Source organism: Peromyscus californicus, unplaced genomic scaffold (genome assembly GCF_007827085.1).
Source record: "Peromyscus californicus insignis strain IS unplaced genomic scaffold, ASM782708v3 Scaffold_5__1_contigs__length_169319896, whole genome shotgun sequence".
Classification (NCBI taxonomy): domain Eukaryota; kingdom Metazoa; phylum Chordata; class Mammalia; order Rodentia; family Cricetidae; genus Peromyscus; species Peromyscus californicus.
The window spans coordinates 27,726,537-27,749,120 of record NW_026294573.1 but is presented as its reverse complement, the minus strand read 5'-3'; the positions used below and the strand labels follow the sequence as shown (position 1 = coordinate 27,749,120).

Here is a 22,584-nt window from a genome sequence, read left to right as displayed (position 1 = left end):
AGGATTCTGGGTATCTCAGACATACTTACTTTTGGTGGTAGGTAAAACAATACACTACACAACCTTAAGCAATATTGGTATTTATTTTATATAATTATATATATTATATAAAATATATGTGTGTGTGTATATATATATATATTGACATGTCAGATTAAACAGCTGAAGCTAACATGAAATATGTACACGTGACTCAGACACAAGATGAAGAATGCCCAAATCTTTGGCAATTATGATAATACTTTAACACAGCGTTTTTCTTTTGGTCTTTGTTTTGTATTTGAGGCAAGGTTTCACTGTACAGCCCTCAATGGCCTGGAACTTGCTAAATAGACCAGATGAAGCCCAAATCTGCTGCCTCTACCTGCATTGGGATCACAGGTGAGTAACACCACAACTAACTAATATAGAATATTTCTGAAAAATGAAAATGTATGCAAAATTCCATGGCAAATATAATAATACCACAACTTTTAAAAAGGCGGGATCAGAATTACTCATTTTTTCCACCTTTTGCCTCAAGCTCTAATACAGAGAGATGCATCGCACTGACATCAAATGTTAACAATGCTGGTCTACTTAATGTTTACATATACTCAGCACAAGCAGTAAAGGAACACAAGGATGAATATCTTTTTGTTTGCTTGTTTTGTTTTGTTTTGTTTTTGAGACAGGGTTTCTCTGTCCTGAAAATTGCTTTGTAAACCAGGCTGGCCTCAAACTTACAGAGATCTACCTACCTCGGCTTCCTGAGTGCTGGGATTAAAGAAGGGCTCCACCACACTCCACTGATGAATATCTTTAATCGAGTGGAATTACTAAGTTACCAGATCCATTTTAAAGGTTTCTGAGACATTATGAGATTGTTTTTGTCCAAAGAAAATTGTGACTTTTGGGTTGTTTTGGGCTGGTGGTTTGTTTTTTGCTTGTTTGATGTTTTTTTGTTTGTTTTTCAAGACAGGGTTATCCTGTGTAGCCCTGGCTGTCCTGGAACTCACAGAGATCAACCTGCCTCTGCCTCCCTAGTGCTGGGATTAAAGGTATACACCAGCAAGCCTGGATTTAAAGACAAAATTGTTCTTACTCCAGTAATTAATAGGAAAGAAAAAAAAAAAGCAATTAAAACTTTTTTCCAACTTGTTATAACTTACAGCTATTTTTAATGTTCACTTAGAAGTACATTATATTACAAAATTAACCTCAGTAGCATTTCTTATCAACATTTCTTTTGAGTTAATTTTTTTTATGTACTAAGAGGTTTCCCTTTATGCCAAAATTTTGACAATCTTTACCTTTGTGATTTCTTCTATCTCTTACAAAGTTTTACTTCCATAATAAAATAATAAGGAAGTGGTTTCACTGTTTATAATACAGTCCTTTAATCCAGGGATCAGCAAACTTTATCTGCAAAGGGCCAGATAGTAAATATTTTTGACTTTGCAAGCTATATAGTCTGATTTCTGTCACAACTGCCCATCTCTGCCCTGGTACAGCAAAAGCACCCACAGACAACACGTTAATAAATGAACATGGCAGTTATGATAAAACTTTATTCCTAAGAGTAGTGGTTGAACAGACTTAAACACAAAGTAGGTTTGATTTGACTAGCCACTGATAACTTGCCAGTGCTGGCTTAAGTCTATTTGGGACTGGGAATTTTTCTTTGACTAAATAGAAAATTATTTCTGCTTAACAGGATCAATATATCAAATTCTGAAATCTATTGTGGGATATGCTGTTATCATTATCAGCCTGATTAATCTTGTATTACACTATTCTGATGAAACTATACAACGTTTAACTGTTTACATGGTTCTCCACTCAACCTCTCTAAATGTTTGAAAGTATGTATACACCATATGTGTGTCTGTGTACACTTACTCCCCAAACCATCAGAACCTAATCACCAGTATGTTCATGAAATCTGTATCTTACTTTGACACCATTAACACTTCTTACATTTTATTTAAAAAAACAAAAAACAAAAAAAACTGGTCTCACCATTCATTCAAGGCATCTTTTATCTTACAACTACTTTTTAGTTGCTGCTGATAACAGTGGATCTCAACTGGGAAACTGATCCACAGAACTATTACTATCTTTTCTATAATTATTATTTTACCTTCAACTCCACTCAACTATCACAAGTTCTATTAATTCTCTGATAAAGTTATTACTTTATTTCCCATTTCTATCATGATCGCTTCTAATTTCCTTTATAATACATTAGCATGTTTTGTGCAAAAATTTAAACAATGGTTAAGTAAAAATGCTAAGCTCAATAATCTGTATTATTTTAGTAATTACAAAGGTTCCATAATTTTGTTTACAAATTCAGAGTTCGATCTAGCATAGTTACTTCCTTCCCACAATGAACAAAATATGTATAAGAAATACATGAATTATGATACATATCATTTGGCATGTAATAAAGATATTGATATTCAAGGTGGCACTGTTGGTGAAATACACTTTTTTTTTTTTTTTGGAGACAGGTTGTCTCTGTGTAGCCTTGGCTGTCCTGGATCTCGTGCTGTAGACCAGGCTGGCCTCGAACTCACAGAGATCCTCCTGCCTCTACTTCTTGAATGCCGGGATTAAAGGTGTGCACCACTGCCAGTTTTCAGTATACAGGACCTCACTGTATAGCCCGGGATGGACTGATGGAAATCAGGGCTGCCCTCAAACTCACAGAAATCTGTCTGTCCCCAAGTACTGGGATTGAAAAGCATGCATATTACAGTACCTGGTAGAGATAAACTTTTTTTAAAAAATTGACTTATCCTGACATACCTATGCATGTATTTGAAAGCACAATTCTAGTATAAAAATTTTTAGCCCGGCAAACTACAGAAATAATTAGTACCCATTAGCTCACATCAATGGTCTCCAGTCTACTTTTCTTATTCTGTAGTGGCAATTCCCAAATTTATGAAATTATTTAAACCATTGGTATGTACTATCCACGGTAGAGGGAGCAGGAGATACAGAGGAGAGAAGAGAAGACTGCAAGTACACTTTATAAAATGCCTATAATACTTTCAAGGCAGAATGCTTGGTTTGTCTGTATCCCCTACAATGACTAGTAAGCCATGCTTTATGAGAAATAAATACCTGATGACCCCAAAGCTTTCAAAAACAAAAACAAAATAAAACTAACTAAAAACCAGGGGTCAAAATAAAAACTGCATTATCTTTCCCTTGCTGAACACAAAGGGAGTCCTTATTAATAACACAGGATAAATGGTGTTGAAAATGAACATCTTCTATGGCCAAATAAGCGGTATAACTCAAGCAAAGTTCCAACATGTGCATGGCTACCTTGTACTTTTAACGAGTCTATGAATCATTACTGTGATAATTAAGCGATTTGTTTTCCCATCTTCATTTATTTCAATGAAAGACAACAAATTAGTTCTCTCTTCATTACTGTGAGCAGAAAAAAAATAATGAAGATATCAACATTAGTAACATCTAAACATCTAAGTTGCAGATCCTATGGGGGAAAAAAATGGAAAAATGAGGTCTTTGGCTCTCCTTAAGAGTTTCTCTTTAAAAACTCTATCTAGAACCACCCCCTCTTTTTTAATCAAACCATTAGTTAATAAAAAAAATGAGACCTAGATTAACAACCTAGATTGATTCTTTCCTGACCATTTGGTCTTGAATAACTAAATAACCTATAAAATTTAGTTTCCTAGTGTAGACACAGGATAACATATTCTCTACTTAGACCAACCTCCCCCCCCAACACACACACACAGGTGTTAGGAAAAAACAATATAGTATATATAAAAAAAATCAACAACTATTTTCTTAAAACTACAGAAAATACTATAATAAAATGCAATGGGATTAGGATGAATAAATGAAACTGAAAACCCAAATGATTTTATGGTAGTTAAAGAAGCAAGAAGATGTCTAACAAGTAGCTAAAAGCAATAGGTTAGCACTGAGATACATATACAGACATTTCAGCATCCTAGTAGTCTGGATGAAGACCACTTGAATAGTAAAAAGCACACTGAAAGCCAAACCACAAAGTCAAGCACAGAGAGAAATAACTAGTAAAGGTGATCAAAGAACAGGGTGATCACAGCCACAAATTCTGTCAGTACTTTATGAGTAGTGTTTAGGAGACCGAATAAATACTTTGTAATTCCTACTTCTAGTCTACGGAGAATCTGTAAAATTAATAAAGTGTTACAACTCAGTACTGAAAAAGCAAGAAATCTACAATTCCAGGGAGGGTATGAAAAAGCATGAGGCAATAAGAAGAGAGCAGAATGCAGTCAGGAAGAGAGTAAAAAGGAAAGAAACAGTATCTAGAGTTACTTATTATTTGGCCTCCTCCCTTGCAGGATATCTGCAACTACCAGAGGTTTGACTAAACACAGAAATAACTGCTCAGGGAAACCTACCTCTAGCTACTCACGTGCTAGGATTGCTCTTCTGTAGAGACCACTCTGTGACCCTGTACCTACCAGGACCTACCCCCAGGACTGTCTACTCTCAAGAGATCGAAAAAATAAGTAATAAGTCTCTGAAGCAGTTCTTCCACATAATCATTCTAAAACTCAATAGTCAGCATTTTAGAGCACATTTTGTAATTTTGAGTCAGTGTATAAAATACAGGCAGTGCTATCCATTCCATCCTATTGACATTCTCTAGCCACTGGAAGCTCTGCTTTAAGAACAACAATACTAAGAATTTTCCCAATGCCTTCTATCCCCCACTTACTTAACCTTAGCCTTTATCCTGAGGAAAGCTCAATGGGTCACATACAAAAGAAAGAGAAGCCTTTAGTACTCTACCAATATAATGATTTCTTATGAATTTTCAAGGTCCACATAGGGATATCAGATTAGAGATCTTTCCTGTACAAAGACATGGTTATAATCTTCACACAAACACATGGTCACATGAATTTTCCCTGGCTATTAGGACTTTCACACCTAACTGAAATACCCAAGATTTCCACTTCTCTTGTTTCTACAAACTACACTTAATTTATCATCTATTGAAATATTTTCAGATTCCTTCTACTGTCTTTGTTGAGCCAACTGCACTCATATCCACCCGATTTCTGTAGGTCAACCACCATCCTAATTTCTCTACCTTTTCCTCAGTATTGTAGAATTCTTGTGAGAGTTGTGGGCTACCTCTATGTGACATCATGGGCCTATCCCTTTAAGAGGTCAAACCCCACAGCCTGAAGAAATAGGATAGAACTCACTGAACTCTTTCTCTGGGGTTAATAACACATGCTCTGGTCGAACAGCTCTTAATTTATGTTACCGGATCTTCCATCGTCCTTGCTACATATGATATGCTGAACTAAATCATGTAGTATGAAATTTTCTGCCACCCCATGAAAAGATATAAAAACCAGAGATGTTCCTTTGTTGAGGTTATTTCTCTGAAGGTTTTCTTCTCTAGGTTTCTCCCTTCATCATGTCATGGCAGCTATTTCTTCTACTAATTATTTATTTATTTACTTATTTACTTATTTATTTATTATATGATTGATTGGTTTTTCAGAATAGGGCCTCAAACTCACAGAGATCTGCCTGCCTCTGCCTCCTGAGTGCTGGGATTAAAGGCGTGCGCCACCACCTCTGGCTTACTCATCCTTTTAAGTTATCCTTGATGAAGCTCCTTTCCAGGTTTTAAAGACAGTCTTTTCCTTTAAGGTCCTAACAGGCTGTTTCTGATATATTGTATTGTTACTTTTGAATGGTCTACCTCACATGGCTCCTGGGTTCACAATGCTTTCTCCCCCTAAAAAAAAAAAACACACCATTTTGAAAGGTAACTGTGTATCAGCTCCTTTCACAAACCATGTTCTTCTCTTTCTGTATCTTACACTCTATTGCCTAGTCTTTTCTCTCCTTGATATAAAACAGTGGTTCTCTACAGTAAATGATTTTGCTCCCCAGGAATATCTGGCAGTGTCTGACGATACTTCTGACTGTTATAACCAGAGAGGGACAGAGCTGCAAGTGGAACCAAGTAGAGGTAGAAACCAAGGATGTGCTAGAGATCCTGCAATACACAGAACAAGGCCTCATGACAAAGAATCGTCTTGTTCTAAATATCAGTGGTACTGAGGTTTTAAAAAGTGCTGCTCAAAAAAGGCTTCATGAAAAATTCTCTTCATACATGTCTCATTCACAAAATCCTTTATATAGCAAAATAAGAAAAAGGTAAGCTTCCTTAGATTAGATATTATTTTACAGAAATACCTACTCTGTGTTATCTCTATTTTTCACTTTCTGAATTCACAACATCTGAACAAAATATATACTACCTTCAAATAGTTGCTACTATTATTCATTGCTTAAATTCCTTTCTACATTTCACAGTAACTACAGCCTGCAATGTAGATTCTTTCTTCCATTCCAACCACTGCAATGCATTCAACTGCATGGGCAATTTAACTGACTGACTTCAGTTCCAGGATTCCTATGACTTACTTCCAGAGAGTCTTGAAACGGCACAGCTAGACCCTTGCCCTTACTATCTCAAACTTGGAATCATGAATCACTCACCAATGCCTCCTTTCCAATAATCTGGTTCTTCAATCAATTAACCCTTCCAAGATAATTATGTCCATTAGCCCTCCTGAAAGACAGTTAAATGCATACCTAACCTGTACCTCATTAGTAGTAAAAGGCTCTATGAATTAAATCACTCCACAAACCCATGTGCCACCCTCCTCCTAGGTTTTCAGCTTCATCTGCTATCTCAGTCTTTAAACCTCAAAGACTAACCAGTCTCCCAATTCTATATTAAAATGCCCACAAAAGCCACAGTGCTATTAAAAGACAAGAGTAAAAGTCTTAATTACACTTCAGAAACATTTTTTATGTAATTGTTGCTAAAGCCTTGCAAAGCAATTCAAGTTGCTTCAATCACAAACTCTTTTCATCCTGTCAAACTATTTCACTTAAGTACTTCCTCTTTCAAATGAGTAAGCTGATGTGTGGAACAAAAAGAAACAAGGAAGGGGAAAGGTCAAATGTTTACTTGAGCATTTTCAGGTTCATCTTTAACTCTGTCTAGTAGTCCCTGCTGAGGCGCCACTGCTTTGTCATACTCATCATCCAAAGGTTCTTCTTTAATTCTAATATTTGATGCAAAGGAATTCCCCAGTTCCGAACCAATGGATTCTTTATTGGCAAATGTGTAGCTGGAGTCCTAAAACACAATATAAAGGATTAATAAATATTCAAATTTAAAAATTATTCCTCTTTAGGGTTAATACCCAAAGAAAAGCTCACTGGAAATGAATTCTATGGACATACATTAGTTTCCCTATGCCTAAAAGCTGATGCACTATATGTCTAAATATCAAATGCAAATAAAGAACCTAAGAGCTAAGGCTTTTTAGAATATCTCCAAAGATGTCCTTATGCAAATAATAGTTAAAAAAACTCAGTGCTCTAACACAAGCAGAATTTTCAAAGTGACATAAAGAAAATTTTGACACTTGCCACGGTTAACAGCACTCTACATACACACTGAAAACTTACCCTAAAGTTTGTTTCTGGGGTTTGTGGTAAATGAGTATGTAATGTTTCTTCAACTTGATTAGCTATTGAAAGAAAACAAACAAACACACACATGTATATGAATAACAAATCTTGTAAAAAAAAAAATGACCTAAAAGGCTATTATTTGAAATCATCTCTCTATTCCAACAAAGAGTGAACTAAGCTCCAAAGAATCCAACATTTCATTCAAAGTTCCACACAACCTGCCTGCTCTCTTACCATTCAGCCTTACTGTCACACACTTTTCCTTGCTCAGAATGGTGACTTGATTTACTATGCTCTCTTCTGCAGCTCTGCAAAGTTCACCAATTCTCTGCTTTCTGTCCTAATATTTACAGTTCCCAGACTCTGCTCAGTTCAAAGTTCACCTCTATAAAACAACATCCCTTGTTCACTAAGTCTCTCTCATAAGAATTTCATGTGAGTCAGGAATGTGGCTCAGGGGTAGAACTATTGTCTAATATGCCAAAAAGTCTGGAGTCTAATACAAAGCACATCAGGGAGCAAGGCAAATTTAGGCTAGGTATAGTGGCTCATACACCTGTTACTTAAAAACACTTAGGAGACAAGGCAGAACTGCAGTGAGTTCCAGGCCAGCTTGGGCTGAAGATTAAGACTCTGTCTCAAAAGTGAAAAAAGGAACCACTTTAACAACCCAGTTATTTACTCTTCTATTATCTTATCTTACACATTCAATCTTAGGCTATTCAACTCAGCATTAGCACTTCTACTACCTACCTGTCTTGTCTCTTCTATTACTAGGCATGCTCCTTCAGAAAAGATACTCCTAGAATTTCAATATCCATTAAAAGGTACACATATATGTGTATGTGTGTGTGTGTGTGTGTGTGTGTGTGTGTGTGTGTGTGTGTGTATACACACACCTAATCACATATTAGAAATAAAGTATATCCTTGCACAGCCTTGTGTATAATATATACTCTGTTAAACAGTTGCCCTTTTTCACAATATTGATTTGTTCTTTCTACAATACACTTCCTAGGGTTGCCAGAAGAAATACATGGACTGATATGATGTAGCTACTTTCCTAAACATCAATTTAACATTTAAGAAAGAATTACAATCTTCTAGTAAAAGGCTAAGTCCCAAGAATACAAAGATGAGTAAGATACAATCTGGCTCTCAAGAAACAAAAACAAAACAAGCCAACAAATACTATAAATAAGGCATAAAACAAAATTCTGTGGGGATATAGGTAAGAAAACCATTCTTAGGAATGACTATAAAGTAGGAAAGATTTATGAATTATGATTCATTGGATAAGAAGTAATTTTGCAGGTGTATATAAACAGAGAGAGAAAAATGAAACAGCAAGAAAGGTAAGCATACAAGAAATGTGTGGTATATTCAAGAACAGAACTGGAGCTAGAATACAGGGTGCACTGTGCAAAGAGAATCAAAAGGAACTTCAATAAACTCCTAAAACAGAAAATGGGGGTAATCTGTTTCAACTCCCTAGTTTAGACTAATATAAGTGGGATAGCAATTTAAATCAGTGCCTAGAGCACAAAGATGGGAAGTCCAACTTCAGATTCTAATGTTAAACCAATGAAACTGAACAGGTGATACAAGCATCTTGCCTTTTTTCAAAATATTCCAACTCAAGGAGAAAAATAAGATTTAGAGCTATTATCAACCACTTATACCACAACTAAATGTTATGGGGCAAACTTCAATCACTTTATAGAATAAGGAGAAAATAAAAAATGAGAATGTACAAGAGTTTAAAACTGTTCATATTTCGCTTAACATAAAGTGTAATAAAAACTCCATTATTGGTACTTTGTTATTGTGCTTTATGGTTCTATTCCAACAATTATTACCTGCTTTATCAAAAAAACTGCTTTTCAACCTTGAATCCAAACCTTTATGGGGTTTATCCAACCGTTTTTCACGTTCATGATAAGTTACATCTCTATTTTTCTCCTTTCCAGAAAATGTCTCTTTGCTGTTTTCTCTTACTAAACAAAAATCTTTTCGTATTGATTTAAAGACAGAAACCTGATCAAACTGTTTAGGAAAGTCTTTTTTTAATTTATTTTGAATTTGTATTTCATTGTCATTGTCTGATTCATGATGAGAGGCTCTTCTCTCTACTTCCAAACTATCATCAGTATGAACTGAAGAAACAAGATTGTCCTTTGAACTAAAATCTTGTTCATCCTCATTGTCACTACTAACGACTGGAATTCCTGCAAGATCCCCAGAGTTCAAAAAATAATCATCTTCATCCAGCAATGAATTTTCAGATCCTGTTTGATTCGGCATTCCATAAGACATGCTGGCAAGGGTAGGAGTTAAGTTGTGGTCTGTGTCTTCAGACATTTCTGTATCCATGACACCACCTTAAAAAGTAAGAAACTGTTTAGACAAGTGAAGTGCTGAGGATGACTGCAGTCATAAGGTCTGTTTGCCATTTAAACCAATATATTTCTTCTTTGTCAAACCAAATATAGGTAACATTACAAAAGTATTCATTTAACATTTCTGATGAGATTATCCCTATCTGACACTTAAGGAAACAGGAAGCCTAAACTGGAAGACTACTGCAGGTTAGAAAGAAGACAATATGATATAGAGAAAAGAGCACCAACTTGAGAATCACTTATTTGTCTTGAAATTACAGAGCAAAAACTTCTCAATCTGTATATAAAGCAATCTAATACTCACCTTGAAAATTAATTTGTGGTGAGGCTTAGTGACAATTATATATAAAAAGCTACTCACAAATTAATAAACACAGAAAGGAATATGAGAGTGATAACTATAATTTTTATACTACATTGCAGAGTTGAGACCAAAACACTCACTATAATATATCCCTGGTCTTTAATCCCAGAATCCCATTTTCTCTGCACAAACACCGATTCAATAAAGTTAAGGTTTACTATGCTAAGCATGCAAACATAAAAATAAATTTAGCTATCCTGCTAGCCTTCATAACTATATGCTGAAGTCTGTCTTACTACAAAACAAAGACTAACCTTTCTTTCCTTCACAAACCTCTTTTTTAAAAATGTTTTACCTAGTTTGTTCTACTTGAACAACAAAGCATTAGTTCACTGGTCTCCCAATTTTCCACTAGAATTACCCTCACCAACACCAGAGTCATATCCAACTGACTGTCTCCCTGCTGAATAAATTTTATCTCTTTGATACTATACTTCTTGCTACATACTGATTTATTTTATACTCTACCTATTTGTAGCTTCAATATTAGTTCTCCAAGATTCCAAGTTTCTTGTTTCATATACTCAAACTAAATTATTTTATTCGTTTGCATATACTTTGACTTGTGCTATTGACTTTTTCTTTCTTTTTTGGAACCATGGTACCTCAGGATGAAAGCCAGGGTCCTGTGCATGCTAGGCAAGCACTTTCCCAGAGCTATACCCCAACTTTAACTTAATCTTTTCATCCAAGATAGATTTAGTGGGGCTGGAGAGATGGCAAAGTGGTTAAGAGCACTGACCGCTCTACCAGAAGAAATGAGTTCGATTCCCAGCCTCCACATGGTGGCTCACAACCCTTTGTTCCAAAGGAATTTGACACCCTCTTCCGGATGCACAGATATACTATTCAGGCCAAAAAATAAGAAATAAACAAACAAATAAAAAAATAAGTAAATAGTCGGGCGGTGGTGGCGCACGCCTTTAATCCCAGCACTCGGGAGGCAGAGGCAGGCGGATCTCTGTGAGTTCGAGGCCAGCCTGGTCTCCAAAGCGAGTTCCAGGAAAGGCGCAAAGCTACACAGAGAAACCCTGTCTCGAAAAAACCAAAAAAAAAATAAATAAATAAGTAAATAGCACACTAAAATAAAAATAAATAGATCCCAAGGTAGATTGAGGTACCTACATTCAACTAGCTCTCCTCCCTTAGGAACTCCAACTTAGCATCTCTAAGTTCAAACTCATTTATTCATTTCAAACATGTAGTTCTTATTTTTTCCTCACTTGATTAAATGACTCATCAACTAACAATTATTCAAGAGAGAAAATTATTTCAATTCTCTTTTCCCATGAATAAATTCTATCAACTATATTACTTCCTATCTCTAAAATCCATTTCTACTATTCAGCACCTAATTCTGACTGTCCAAATCTCTTCCTGTATTCTACTTTCAGTGCGCTAAATCCGCATAACTACCTACAAAGTAACCATATACTTTTTTTTAAGATTTATTTATTTTTATGTATATGAGTGCTCTATCTGCATGTATGCATTTATGAAGGGGGCAACAGAAGAGGGCATCAGATCCCACTATAAATGGTTGTGAGCCACCATGTGGTTGCTGGGAATGGAACTCAGGAACTCTGGAAGAGCAGCCAGTGCTCTCAACCACTGAGCCATCTCTCCAGCCCCTAACTGTATTCTTACAAATCCTATGCCAAAATCACATTTAATTGGTGCAAGAATAGGCAAACTGGAACTTGTTAAAAACAAAGTAAAGGAAAGACTGAAGATATTAATAGCACACTTGTTAATCAGTTCAAAAAGCTTTCTGTGGTTGGCTCTTTAACCTGGATCTATAATCTAATAAAATCCTTTGTTTATGTATAATCAAGACTTAACTATGCAGAATCCAAATAAAAGTTTCTTCTCCAAAGGCATTTTTCTAAAATATAAGCTATCCATAACCCTTGAAGACCTCCCATACTCCTGTTCTCTGAAGGAGAGATGGATCCATTCACAGCACATATGTGATAAATAAGTACTACCACAGGTTATAAGGACAAAATGGTGAAAACCCTAATAACAGCTGTTCTTACTTACAAAGCTACAAAAATGATGGGTAAGGAAAAAACCTACTAAGAGTATCACATCTGGGGAAAAAAAAAAATCAAGATTGGAGCTCACAATTAAATCAAAACCAGAAAGGAGGAAAAAACTCTTTATATTTTTACATCAGTAGAATGCTTGATAATTAGTGTGAAATAAAGAAAATTGGAAAATCCTCCTTGTATGCTTCCCAACAGTTCACAGAAGGCTAGAGGCTGCTCAGCAGTTAAAGAGCATTCGATGCTCTCACAGAGGACTTAATGTTCTATTAGAACACCTGGGTTCAGCTCCCAGCACACATATGGTGACTCAACCATCTACAACTCCAGTTCCAAAATCTGATGCCCTATTCTGGTCTCTGCAGGCACCAAGCACTCATATGGTACACTTACTTACATGAAAATACCCATACACATAAAATTTTAAAACTAAATCTTTTGAGCCAGGTGTGGCACACACCTTTAATCCCAGCACTCAAGAAGCAGAGGCAGGCAGATCTCTGTGAGTTTGAGGCCAGCCTGGTCTACACAGAGAATTCCAGGACATCCAGGGGTACATAGAGAGAGACTCTTTTTTAAGATAAATAAAAAGGGACTACAGAGACAGCTCAGCAGTTAAGAGAACTAACTGCTCTTCCGGAGGACCTGGGTTCAATTCCCAGCACCCATATGGCAGCTAACAACTGTCTGTAACTCCAATTGCAGGGGATTGGACACCACCAAACAGACATATATGCAGACAAAACACTAATGTATACAGAATAAAAACAAATAATTTTAAACGAATAAATAATTTAAAATGAAATCACACAACAGATGGTAAACAGATGCTATTTTTCCCCCTATTTCTATTTTGAGACAGGGTTTCTCTGTGTAGCCCTGGCTGTCCTGGAACTGGGTCTGTAGACCAGAATAGTCTTGAACTCAATAGATCTGCCTGTCTCTGCCTCCCAAGGGCTGAAATTAAAGGTGTGTGCCATCACACCTGATACAGACGCTAAATCTTAGAGGAAATGCATACTAAAGAACTCACAGGTGAGGCGTCAACACGCGTACTTTCTCTCATGGCATACAGCAGAGACAGGCAGGAACAGAAAGACTGCACAGGATGAGCCAACACTGCATATATTTTTATAGTCCTGTTTTCCAATTACTTAAAACTTCATCATAAGAGATTAAGGAGATACACATCCCAGCATTCTACCATACTATAAGCATTCTGAAGTCATCTTCTCTAGTCAGCATTTAATCCTTATTAGCAAGTCATGTACTATGTACTCTATAACTGTTTCATGAGTGAAATATATGTTATAAGGTCACCAATTTCAGTTATATAATATATAAAGAAAATCAATACTAACAAGTAATATTGGAAGAAACTTTCGTTATCTATTTACATTAACAGTCAGGGAATAGGATAGAGAAAAAGAAGTAGGCACTCAGAAAAAATTTGACATGCAATTCACAGTTAAATAACTGCCAGAGAGATCTAAGTTCAGACATTAAAAGGAAAATAAGAGAAGCCAAGTTACAATTAGATCAGAAGATAATATTTAATGACAAAAAAAACAGTATAAAACATAAATTTACGGAATAAAAATATAAAACAAAAAATGAAAACCAATCAAAAGACAACAGATAAACTAGTTAAAATGATTTCATTACACTATGTCACAAAGGGCAATAATGAAACAATCAAATACATATCAAAGCAAGGATTTTAACAAACATCCACAGATAGGGAGAGAACAACAGTCAACAAGAGAAATGTCAATTAATGATACAATGAACTACAGAATGGCAGTAAGACAAGAATGCTACAGAACAAGGTTAGCAAATTACGATCCAAGGCCATGAAATACAGAGAGAAGAGATTGTGGGAGGAGATCACATAAGGACTTTGGAAAGCCTAAAATACATACTGTTTAATCCTTAGCAAAGAATTTTTCTCAACCCTTACAGTTAAATACCAATAGGAATGAATGTAAACAAAAAGGAAGTTAGTTTGAGGCCAGATTGCACTACATAAGAATCTTTGTAGATAGATACAGACAGATTAGATAGATAGATTAGATAAACAGATATACCTGTATGTATGTATGTATGAATGTATGTATGTATGTATATACTGGATACAACATCTCTTTTCACCAGTGAAGCAAATTAATTACAGTGCTTACACCAATAGACTATTACATAGCTACTTTAAAAAATGAGGTGGCCAGATGTGGTAGTACACACCTTTAATCTCACCCCTTAGAAGGTGGATTTCTGTGAGTTCTAGGCCAGCTGGAATACACAGTGAACTCTTTCTTTCTGTTTTGTTGGTTTGTTTTTTGTTTTTTTCAATATGGGGCTTCTTTGTGTAGCCTTGGCTGTCCTGAAACTTGTTCACTCTGTACGGCAAGCTGGCCTCAAACTCACAGAGATCCACCTGCCTCTACCTCCTGAGAGCAGGGATTAGAGCCATTTGCCACCACCACCCAAGCTGAACCCTTTCACCCAAAAAAAAAAAAAAAGGAAAAAAATGATGTGGCTTTTTAAATTCCCAAGTCCTAATGACAAAGGAGAAAAATTTAAATGCAGGAAGAGCAAAAATGCTTAATGAGTAAAACACTTGCCATATAAATCTGATAACCCAAGTTTGATCCCAAGAATCCACAAAAGAGGTGAAAACATACTCCAACATTTGTCCTCTGACTTCCACATACACAAAGTGGAACATGGATATATATTCTCATATACACTGTTAGGTCCAAAGCAGCCCCCCAAAATGGCAGTGCTGGGGGAAAAAAAAGTCCTAAATAGAAGGACTATTGCTGCTACTGAGTAAACAGAAGCCTAAAGGTTCTGTCCTCCAGGGAACTCCCTTAACCCACCATTAAGATCAATTACCTTCAACAGGGGAATCTAGTTCCCAGTCAATCCACACAGCCTGTATCATCTAGCTCAAAGACTCCCACCCTGCTGGGCCACTTGCTTTTCCATCATTTTGCTACTCTCTGCTCATGCACACGTGTACACACTCACACTCAGCGCATACACACACACAAACTGAGGGTTAGTCTTGGCAGTTTGATCCCCAATAAATCATTCTTTCTACCCATGGAGTGGTCCAAGTTTAGTGGTTTCACTGTCCCCTCACTTACATTTGGTGCTAAAACCTGGGAAGGATAATGCCTCTGCCACCAGACCCCCACCCCCCAACCCCCGTTTAAAAAAAAAAAAGCCCTGTCTCTCCTAACTGAACCAAACTGTCAATATGACCCTCCTGGGAACTGATCGTTTGTTTCTGCTGGCTCCTGCCACCAACAATATTCGACTCCAAATTTTAGAGTCCACCTTTTCTTCAGCCCCTTCTCTCTTTCACCCGTTCTGCTCACTCATCTCTCCATAGTTATTCACTAAGTGTCCTCTCTGAGTTGCCTGATTTGTCTCTCATTGGCTTGCTGGGGCCTTGCTCTGTCTCTCTGTAACTTACTACAAAAGTTAAGCCGGTATATCAGGCATCATCCTCCCTACACCCTCTTGAGTGTCCTACCCCACGGACAAAGAAGACTTAGCCAGGAGATCCTGGGCATCTGACAATCTCCTTCCCTTTAGGGACAACCTTGGATGGACAATGTCACTATAGCACTTAACCCTTCTCTCCCTCCATTCCTATGCTATTGGAATCCTCACCCCAGTGAGATTCCTATTTATGAACTCTTTTCCTAAGCCTCTCTCTTCCACATTTTCCTTCCTCTGTTGCTCCTAGAAATTCTTTACTGCCACCTTTTAAGGATGTCTCTTTTCTTGGCTGCTCTGTCTCTCACTCACTCTTGTCTCATTCACTTGCTGGAGCTTGAACTAACCATGGACTTTCATTAAACTCGTCAGCTCCTCTTGCCTACTTTCTCAAATCTATTTCCTTCCTCAGATTCAGAAATCCCATTAATTGCAATTAGGCTTGGCCTCAGTACAAACTAGATAATCGGTCTCAATGGCCAGAAAAGACACACTCGATTTCCAAATTCTCAGATTGTGACAACTTCTGCCCCCGCAGAGCAAATGATCTGAAAAGTCCCTAATCTCAAAGCCTTCTTTGCTCTCCAATCACTCTAGGTCCTCCCACTGATCATTGGATTCAGTCTTACAGAAAACTAAATGTCTTTTGGGCCAGTAAGGCAGTGGTGGCACACACCTTTAATCTCAGCACAGAGATTATCTCGGGATATTATAATCTAGGGAGGCAGAGGCAGGTGGATCTCTATGAATTTGAGACCAGCCTAGTCTGCAAAGTGCTGTTACACAGAGAAACCTTGTCTCTGGGAGTGGGGACTAGGGGTGGGGTGGGGGGGATTCTCATGAGTTTGAGAGGTGGTTCAGCAGTTCTTGCAGAGAACCAGGGTTCAATTCCCACCACCCACATGATAGCTCACAGCCATCTGTAACTTCAGTTCCAGAGGATCCAGGCACCAGGCACACACCCAGTGCGCTTACATGTTGCTTGGAAAACATTCGTACACATAAAATAAAAAATAAATCTTTAAATCGAAGTGTAATTTTCAGAAATAAAGTAATAGTAAGTATAATTTTAACTTTAGAATTTATGGTTAAATCAGTCAGGGGTGACACACACTAATCCCAGCACTTGTGAGGCAGAAGCAGGTGGATCTCTATGAATTTGAGGCCAGCCTGGTCTACAGACGTAGTTCCAGGACATCCAGGGCTACACGGAGAAACCTTGCCTCAAAAAAACCAGCAACAGTAGCAGTCTTTGATGGATTCTTCAACAAGTATGAGAAAGGATCAAAAAAAGAGCTCAATGTCATTAATCATCAGGGAGTTGAAAACTAAAACCAGGGTGAAATGCTATCTGCCACTGAAACAGTACAGTTCAAAAGACAAAGAGACCACCTAAATAAAATGGATAAATTCCTTGGAAATTATCAACAAATAAAACAGATAATACTAAACATAAAACATGCCTAATGTTACATCAGTTAAAGAAAGCAAATTCACAATTTAAAATCTTCACATCAATCTTCATGGCTGACAAGATGGCTCTGCATGTTAAGGCACTAGCCTGATGATCTGAATTCAGTACCTGGGAAAAAAATAACCAACTACCATATATTATCCTCTGACCTCCACACAAGCACTGTGGGACACATACACACACATCCACATACACACAAGTAAATGTAATTTTAAAAAATAATTTTAAGGAAAGGAATCTCCAAAGGCATATTACTTGAGAAGCTGAACCAGAAGCATCATAAGTTGAAGGCCAACCTGGACTACATAGTAAGATCTGTGAAACAGAAAGGAAGAAAGGAAAAGGAATGAAAAGAGAGAAGGAGGGGAGGGACAGAAAACTCTACTCAAAAAGCAATTATTAAGCTGCCGGTCATGGTGATGCATGCGCCCAGGAGGCAGACTGATCAAAAACACACAGAACCTTATATATCAATTTTATACAAATTGTGTAAGAAAATCCTAACGGATGGATACACAATATAAAAGAATCAGTCTTCAGCCATTTCTAGAAGTAAGAATGTGAATGTAGTTAATTTTGTATACGCATGTAGGGATGGGAAAGTGTGTATGGTACACACGTGAAAGTCAGGTGAATAGGCATACAAAGTCCAGAGCAAGATGTTGGTGTTTTGCTCTATCACTCCCAGCTATTTCCTTGAGACAGGGTCTTGTACTTCACAGAAGGCTCATTATTTTGGCTAGGCTAGCTGGCCAATAAGAACTCTAGGGATCCATAGTCTATGCTCACCAGCCCTTTATAAATACTGGCATTAGTGCCCAGCTTTTTTTTTTTTTTTTTTTTTTTTTGTTAATGTGGGTACTACAAAGTCTAATTCATGTCCTAATGCTACCCACTGAACAATCCTAATCTCATCGTTTTTCTTGGGTTTTGTTTTTTGTGACAGAGTCTCTCTATGTAGTCAGGGCTGTCCTGGAACTCACTATGTAGAACACACTGGCCTCAAACTCACTATGTAGACCTGCCTGCCTCTGCCTCCCAAGTACTGAGATTAAAGGCCTGTACCCAGAGCCTACTTGATAAAAACCAAGAGCAATCATCACCAAATGACAAAATGTTAAGAACTAGTTCAAATGGAATCAGGAATCAGTCAAAGGTGACTATTACCTTGAATGTTATTTAACGAAGTCCTAAAAGTTTTAGCAAAGAGAATTTAACTTCCCGGCACTGCAAATAAACAAAACAAAAAAGAAATTATGTGATTTGACCAGTCATTGGGAGAAAAAAAATTCTTAGATGATTTTAAAGTGCGTCACTATAGACACAAATTTATTTTAAAATGTTACTGCATTTATTAAGGGAATTATGAGTTATTTAGATCATTATTATAATAACCTATAAATACAAATAATCCATTTTTAAAAATAACAAAATTTAGAAGCAATGACATAAGAAAGGGCATAACAAATACTTTTTACTTGAAAATAATCACAAAACTTTAATGAATGATGAAAAGTAAGGCGTTTATAATAAGATTAGTATAACATGTGCCCTGCTATTAATACAAATACATAATAGAAACATTGATTCACTGGCTGGGAATTTAACTCAGTTGGTAGAGTTCTCATGTAGCAAGCATGAAGCCTGGGTTTGATCCCCAGCAACAAACAAAACCAGGTGCACTGGCACACACCTGTAATCCCAGCACACAGGAAGTATAGGCAAAAGGGCCTGTAGTTGAAGATCGTCCTCAGTTCCTTAACAAACCCAAGACTAATTTTAAAAAGCTGAGACTCCACATATAGATAAAACCATACAATCTTCTGAAAAGTAAGTACATGCACATGTCGAGAACTACAATTTTTGTTTTCTTTTATTACTGGATATCTAACCCAGTGTCTCATGTGGGCTAGGTAACCACTTACCATTAAGACCTATATCCCTACACTGATAAAATTTTTGTAAACTGTACAAAATCATGTTAAAATGTAGTATATTAATAAACACCTTAAAATCATAAAGAAAAAAATCTAGATAGTTCAAAAAGTGTGTGTAATCCCAGTTTATCTGAGTTATTACTAAGGTAGGAAGATTACTTGAAGGTTTAAAAGCAGTCTTGGTAACAGGGACTCTGTCTCAAAACCAAAAGGGCTGGGGAGATGTGTGGTGATATATTGTATATCCTAATAAAGCTTGCCTCAGGATGAGAGGACAGAGACAGTCACTATATTAGACAGTGATGGCACACACCTTTAATCCTAGCACTCAGGAGGCAGAGATCTGTCTGGATCTCTGTGAGTTCAAGGCCACCCTGGACTACATGAGATTGACTCAGGTTAGGAGACAAAATAGAGTCAGGCAGTGGTGGCACACATCTTTAATCCCAGTCCTGGGAAGCACACAGGCCTTTAATCCCAGGAAGTGATGTGTGGGCGGAGAAAGGTACATAAGGCGTGAGGAGACAGGAACAAAATCTCTTTTTGGCTGAGGCTTTTCAGGTGATGACTCAAGAGGCTTTCTGTCTGAGGATTCATGGAAATGGGATCGGCTGAGGAGTTGGAGAGGTGAGGGTGGCTGTGGCTTGCTCTGCTTCTCTGATCTTTCTTTCAGCTTTCATCCCAATACCTGGTACTGGGTTTTTTATTAAAAGACCTTTTAGAATTCGAGCAATGCTGTGTAATCAGCAAACAGATCTGAGTTCAAATCCCTGACTCAATGGTAAGAGGCCAAACATCAGTAACCTCAGCATGGAAATGAATAGGGAAACAGGTGAATGCCAGGAGTTTGCTAGACAACCAGTGTAGCTAAAGAGTAGAGTTTCAGGTTCAGTAAGAGACCTTAAAAATAAGGTGGAGACCTATAGGGAAAAAAAAAAACTCATCTTTCATACATAAATACATACGCAACCTCTCCATAACTGTGTACAGACCCCACACAAAAACAAACTAAAAAAAACCCAAACTTTTTAAAAGTAATAAACAGCACCTTGCCTCATCGGGTAAGTATCTGTCTAATATAATAAATCTAAATTAAAGTATAAAAATAGAAGTGGAGAGAGAGTGCAGTGGTTAAAAGCACTGGCTGTTCTTACAGAGGACCTGGATTCAATCCTCAGCACCCACATGGCAGCCTACAGCAGCCTGTAACTCTACCCCCAGGGGACTTGACACTTTCATACAAACATGCATGCAGGTAAAACACCAATGCACATAAAAATAAAATATATAATAATAAAAATTTCCTGCCAGACATGGTGGTCCAGGTCTATAATATTAGCACTTGGGAAATTAAGATAGAAAGATCAGGAAATCAAAGTCAGTCTCACTTTATAGCATGGTTATCCTAACCCTGGGCTACATCCTGGGTCACATCACACTTTGTCTTAAAAATAAAAAAATATGCCGGGCGGTGGTGGCGCACGCCTTTAATCCCAGCACTTGGGAGGCAGAGCCAGGCGGATCTCTGTGAGTTCGAGGCCAGCCTGGGCTGCCAAGTGAGTTCCAGGAAAGGCACAAAGCTACACAGAGAAACCCTGTCTCGAAAAACCAAATAAATAAATAAATAAATAAATATATAAACAAATGAAAAATGAAGAGGTCCAGAGTAAAATACCTGCTTCATGTATACCAGCCGTAAGTTGATCTTTGCCACCACTTAAAGGAAAAGATTTGGGAGGCAGTTCTTCCTATATTGACCTCTCAACTGTTAGCATTATAGTTATTAGCTACCATGTACAACTGGCATTTAACCGTCATTTAATTTAGCTGCTGGGTAGAGTCCACCCCATTTTTAAAAGATGGATAGTTTTTTATGTTAATGTATGTAGTTCTCTTCTAAATAGCTTGTTTCTTTTATATATTTCATGTGTGTGCATGTGGAGGGGGGAGAGAAAGGAGGGAGGGAAACACTTGTTGAGGGAAGGTCCCTCATGTTTCTACTGTGCATACTGGCCTTTGAACTTCTGGGTGAGTTTCCTCTTTCCATCTCCTATATTGATCATAGGAGTGCTGGGATTACAGAAGGACTTCCCCAAGTAAAAAATAAAAATCAGCGGTAAAAAGATGACTCAACAGTACCTGCTCTTCTAGAAGCCAGGTTGTATTCTTAGCACCCACCTGAGAGCTAACATCTGTTACTTCAGTTCTAGGGAATCCACATTCTGATATCTGTAGGTACTACACACATGTAGTGCATAGACATACATGCAGGCAAAACACCCATACTCATAAAATACAATGAAGAAAAAACTTTAGCCGGGCAGTGGTGGCGCACACTTTTAATCCTAGCACTCGGGAGCCAGGAGGATCTCTGTGAGTTTGAGGCCAGTCTGCTCTATGGACAGCCAGGACTATACAAAGAACCTTTCAAAAATAAACAAACAAACAAAAACTAAGGCAAAACCAATGATCATTGGTTGGAATATAATTGATCTTGCTTTTTATTTATTTTTTAAATAAATCTCCTATATTTAGGGCTAGTCTTGAACTTGCTATGTAAACCAAGGATGGCCTTGAGCTCTTGCTCTTCCTGCCTCCACTTGCCAAATGCTGATTACAAGTGTATATCACCATGCAGTGCTAGAGGAGAAACCTAAGGCTTGAGACTTGCTAAGTAAGCATTCCACCAGCTGAACTATAGCCCAAAACCCTATAATCTACTTTTCCAACCAAGGATTTTCCAAAATAAAATAAAGGGGAAATATGAACCACAAAGGAAGATAATAATGCATTTATTATCAATCAACTACATTAAAATTAGATTCTACATATGCAAAGTATATCACTGTGAAAAAATACTAAGGCAATAACTAAAGAGTTCATTGTACCAAATATTTAGAGAACTGCCATAACTCAATAAATACGATGGGAAAAGGGCAACAAATTTAATGCAATCATCATCTCATAATTTTTTTTTTTATCCCATTCTTTGCATTACAAGTGTTTGGTGACTTTATTTGGTCGTGAAAAAGTAAAAATGTGGGGTTGGGGATTTAGCTCAGTGGTAGAGCGCTTGCCTAGCAAGTGCAAGACCGTGGGTTCAGTCCTCAGTTCCAACAAAAAAGTAAAAAATGTACAAGACATTTAGGAAACAGCAGAGAACCTATTTCACTCCACCTCCAAAATATATATGTAATTGGGATTTTTTAACATGCAGAAGTAACAGATTTGTACTGTATAATCATGGATGTTCCAGGAACACAAAAAAAGAAGTCCAAGTCACCAGGATTCCCAAATCACGAGCGGGCCA

At 37.2% G+C, this 22,584-nt stretch overlaps 1 protein-coding gene across 4 annotated transcripts in view; it reads right to left on the bottom strand.

Annotated features, from left to right (window-relative positions):
• The window catches only part of Zmym4 (zinc finger MYM-type containing 4), a 128,886-nt gene that overhangs the window by 64,929 nt on the left and 41,373 nt on the right, over positions 1-22,584 (bottom strand). For 2 of the 4 annotated variants that reach the window (XM_052715876.1, XM_052715875.1), the window contains exons 3-5: positions 9,402-9,923; positions 7,537-7,598; positions 7,031-7,201 (exon numbers count right to left, since the gene is read on the bottom strand). The exons of 1 other annotated variant lie outside the window; for it this stretch is intronic. In XM_052715876.1, coding sequence (XP_052571836.1) covers positions 7,031-7,201; positions 7,537-7,598; positions 9,402-9,923 — 755 coding nt within the window. Of the gene's footprint in view, positions 1-7,030; positions 7,202-7,536; positions 7,599-9,401; positions 9,924-18,504; positions 18,565-22,584 lie in introns of all 4 variants that reach the window. One more of the 4 variants, XM_052715877.1, reaches the window with a different exon arrangement.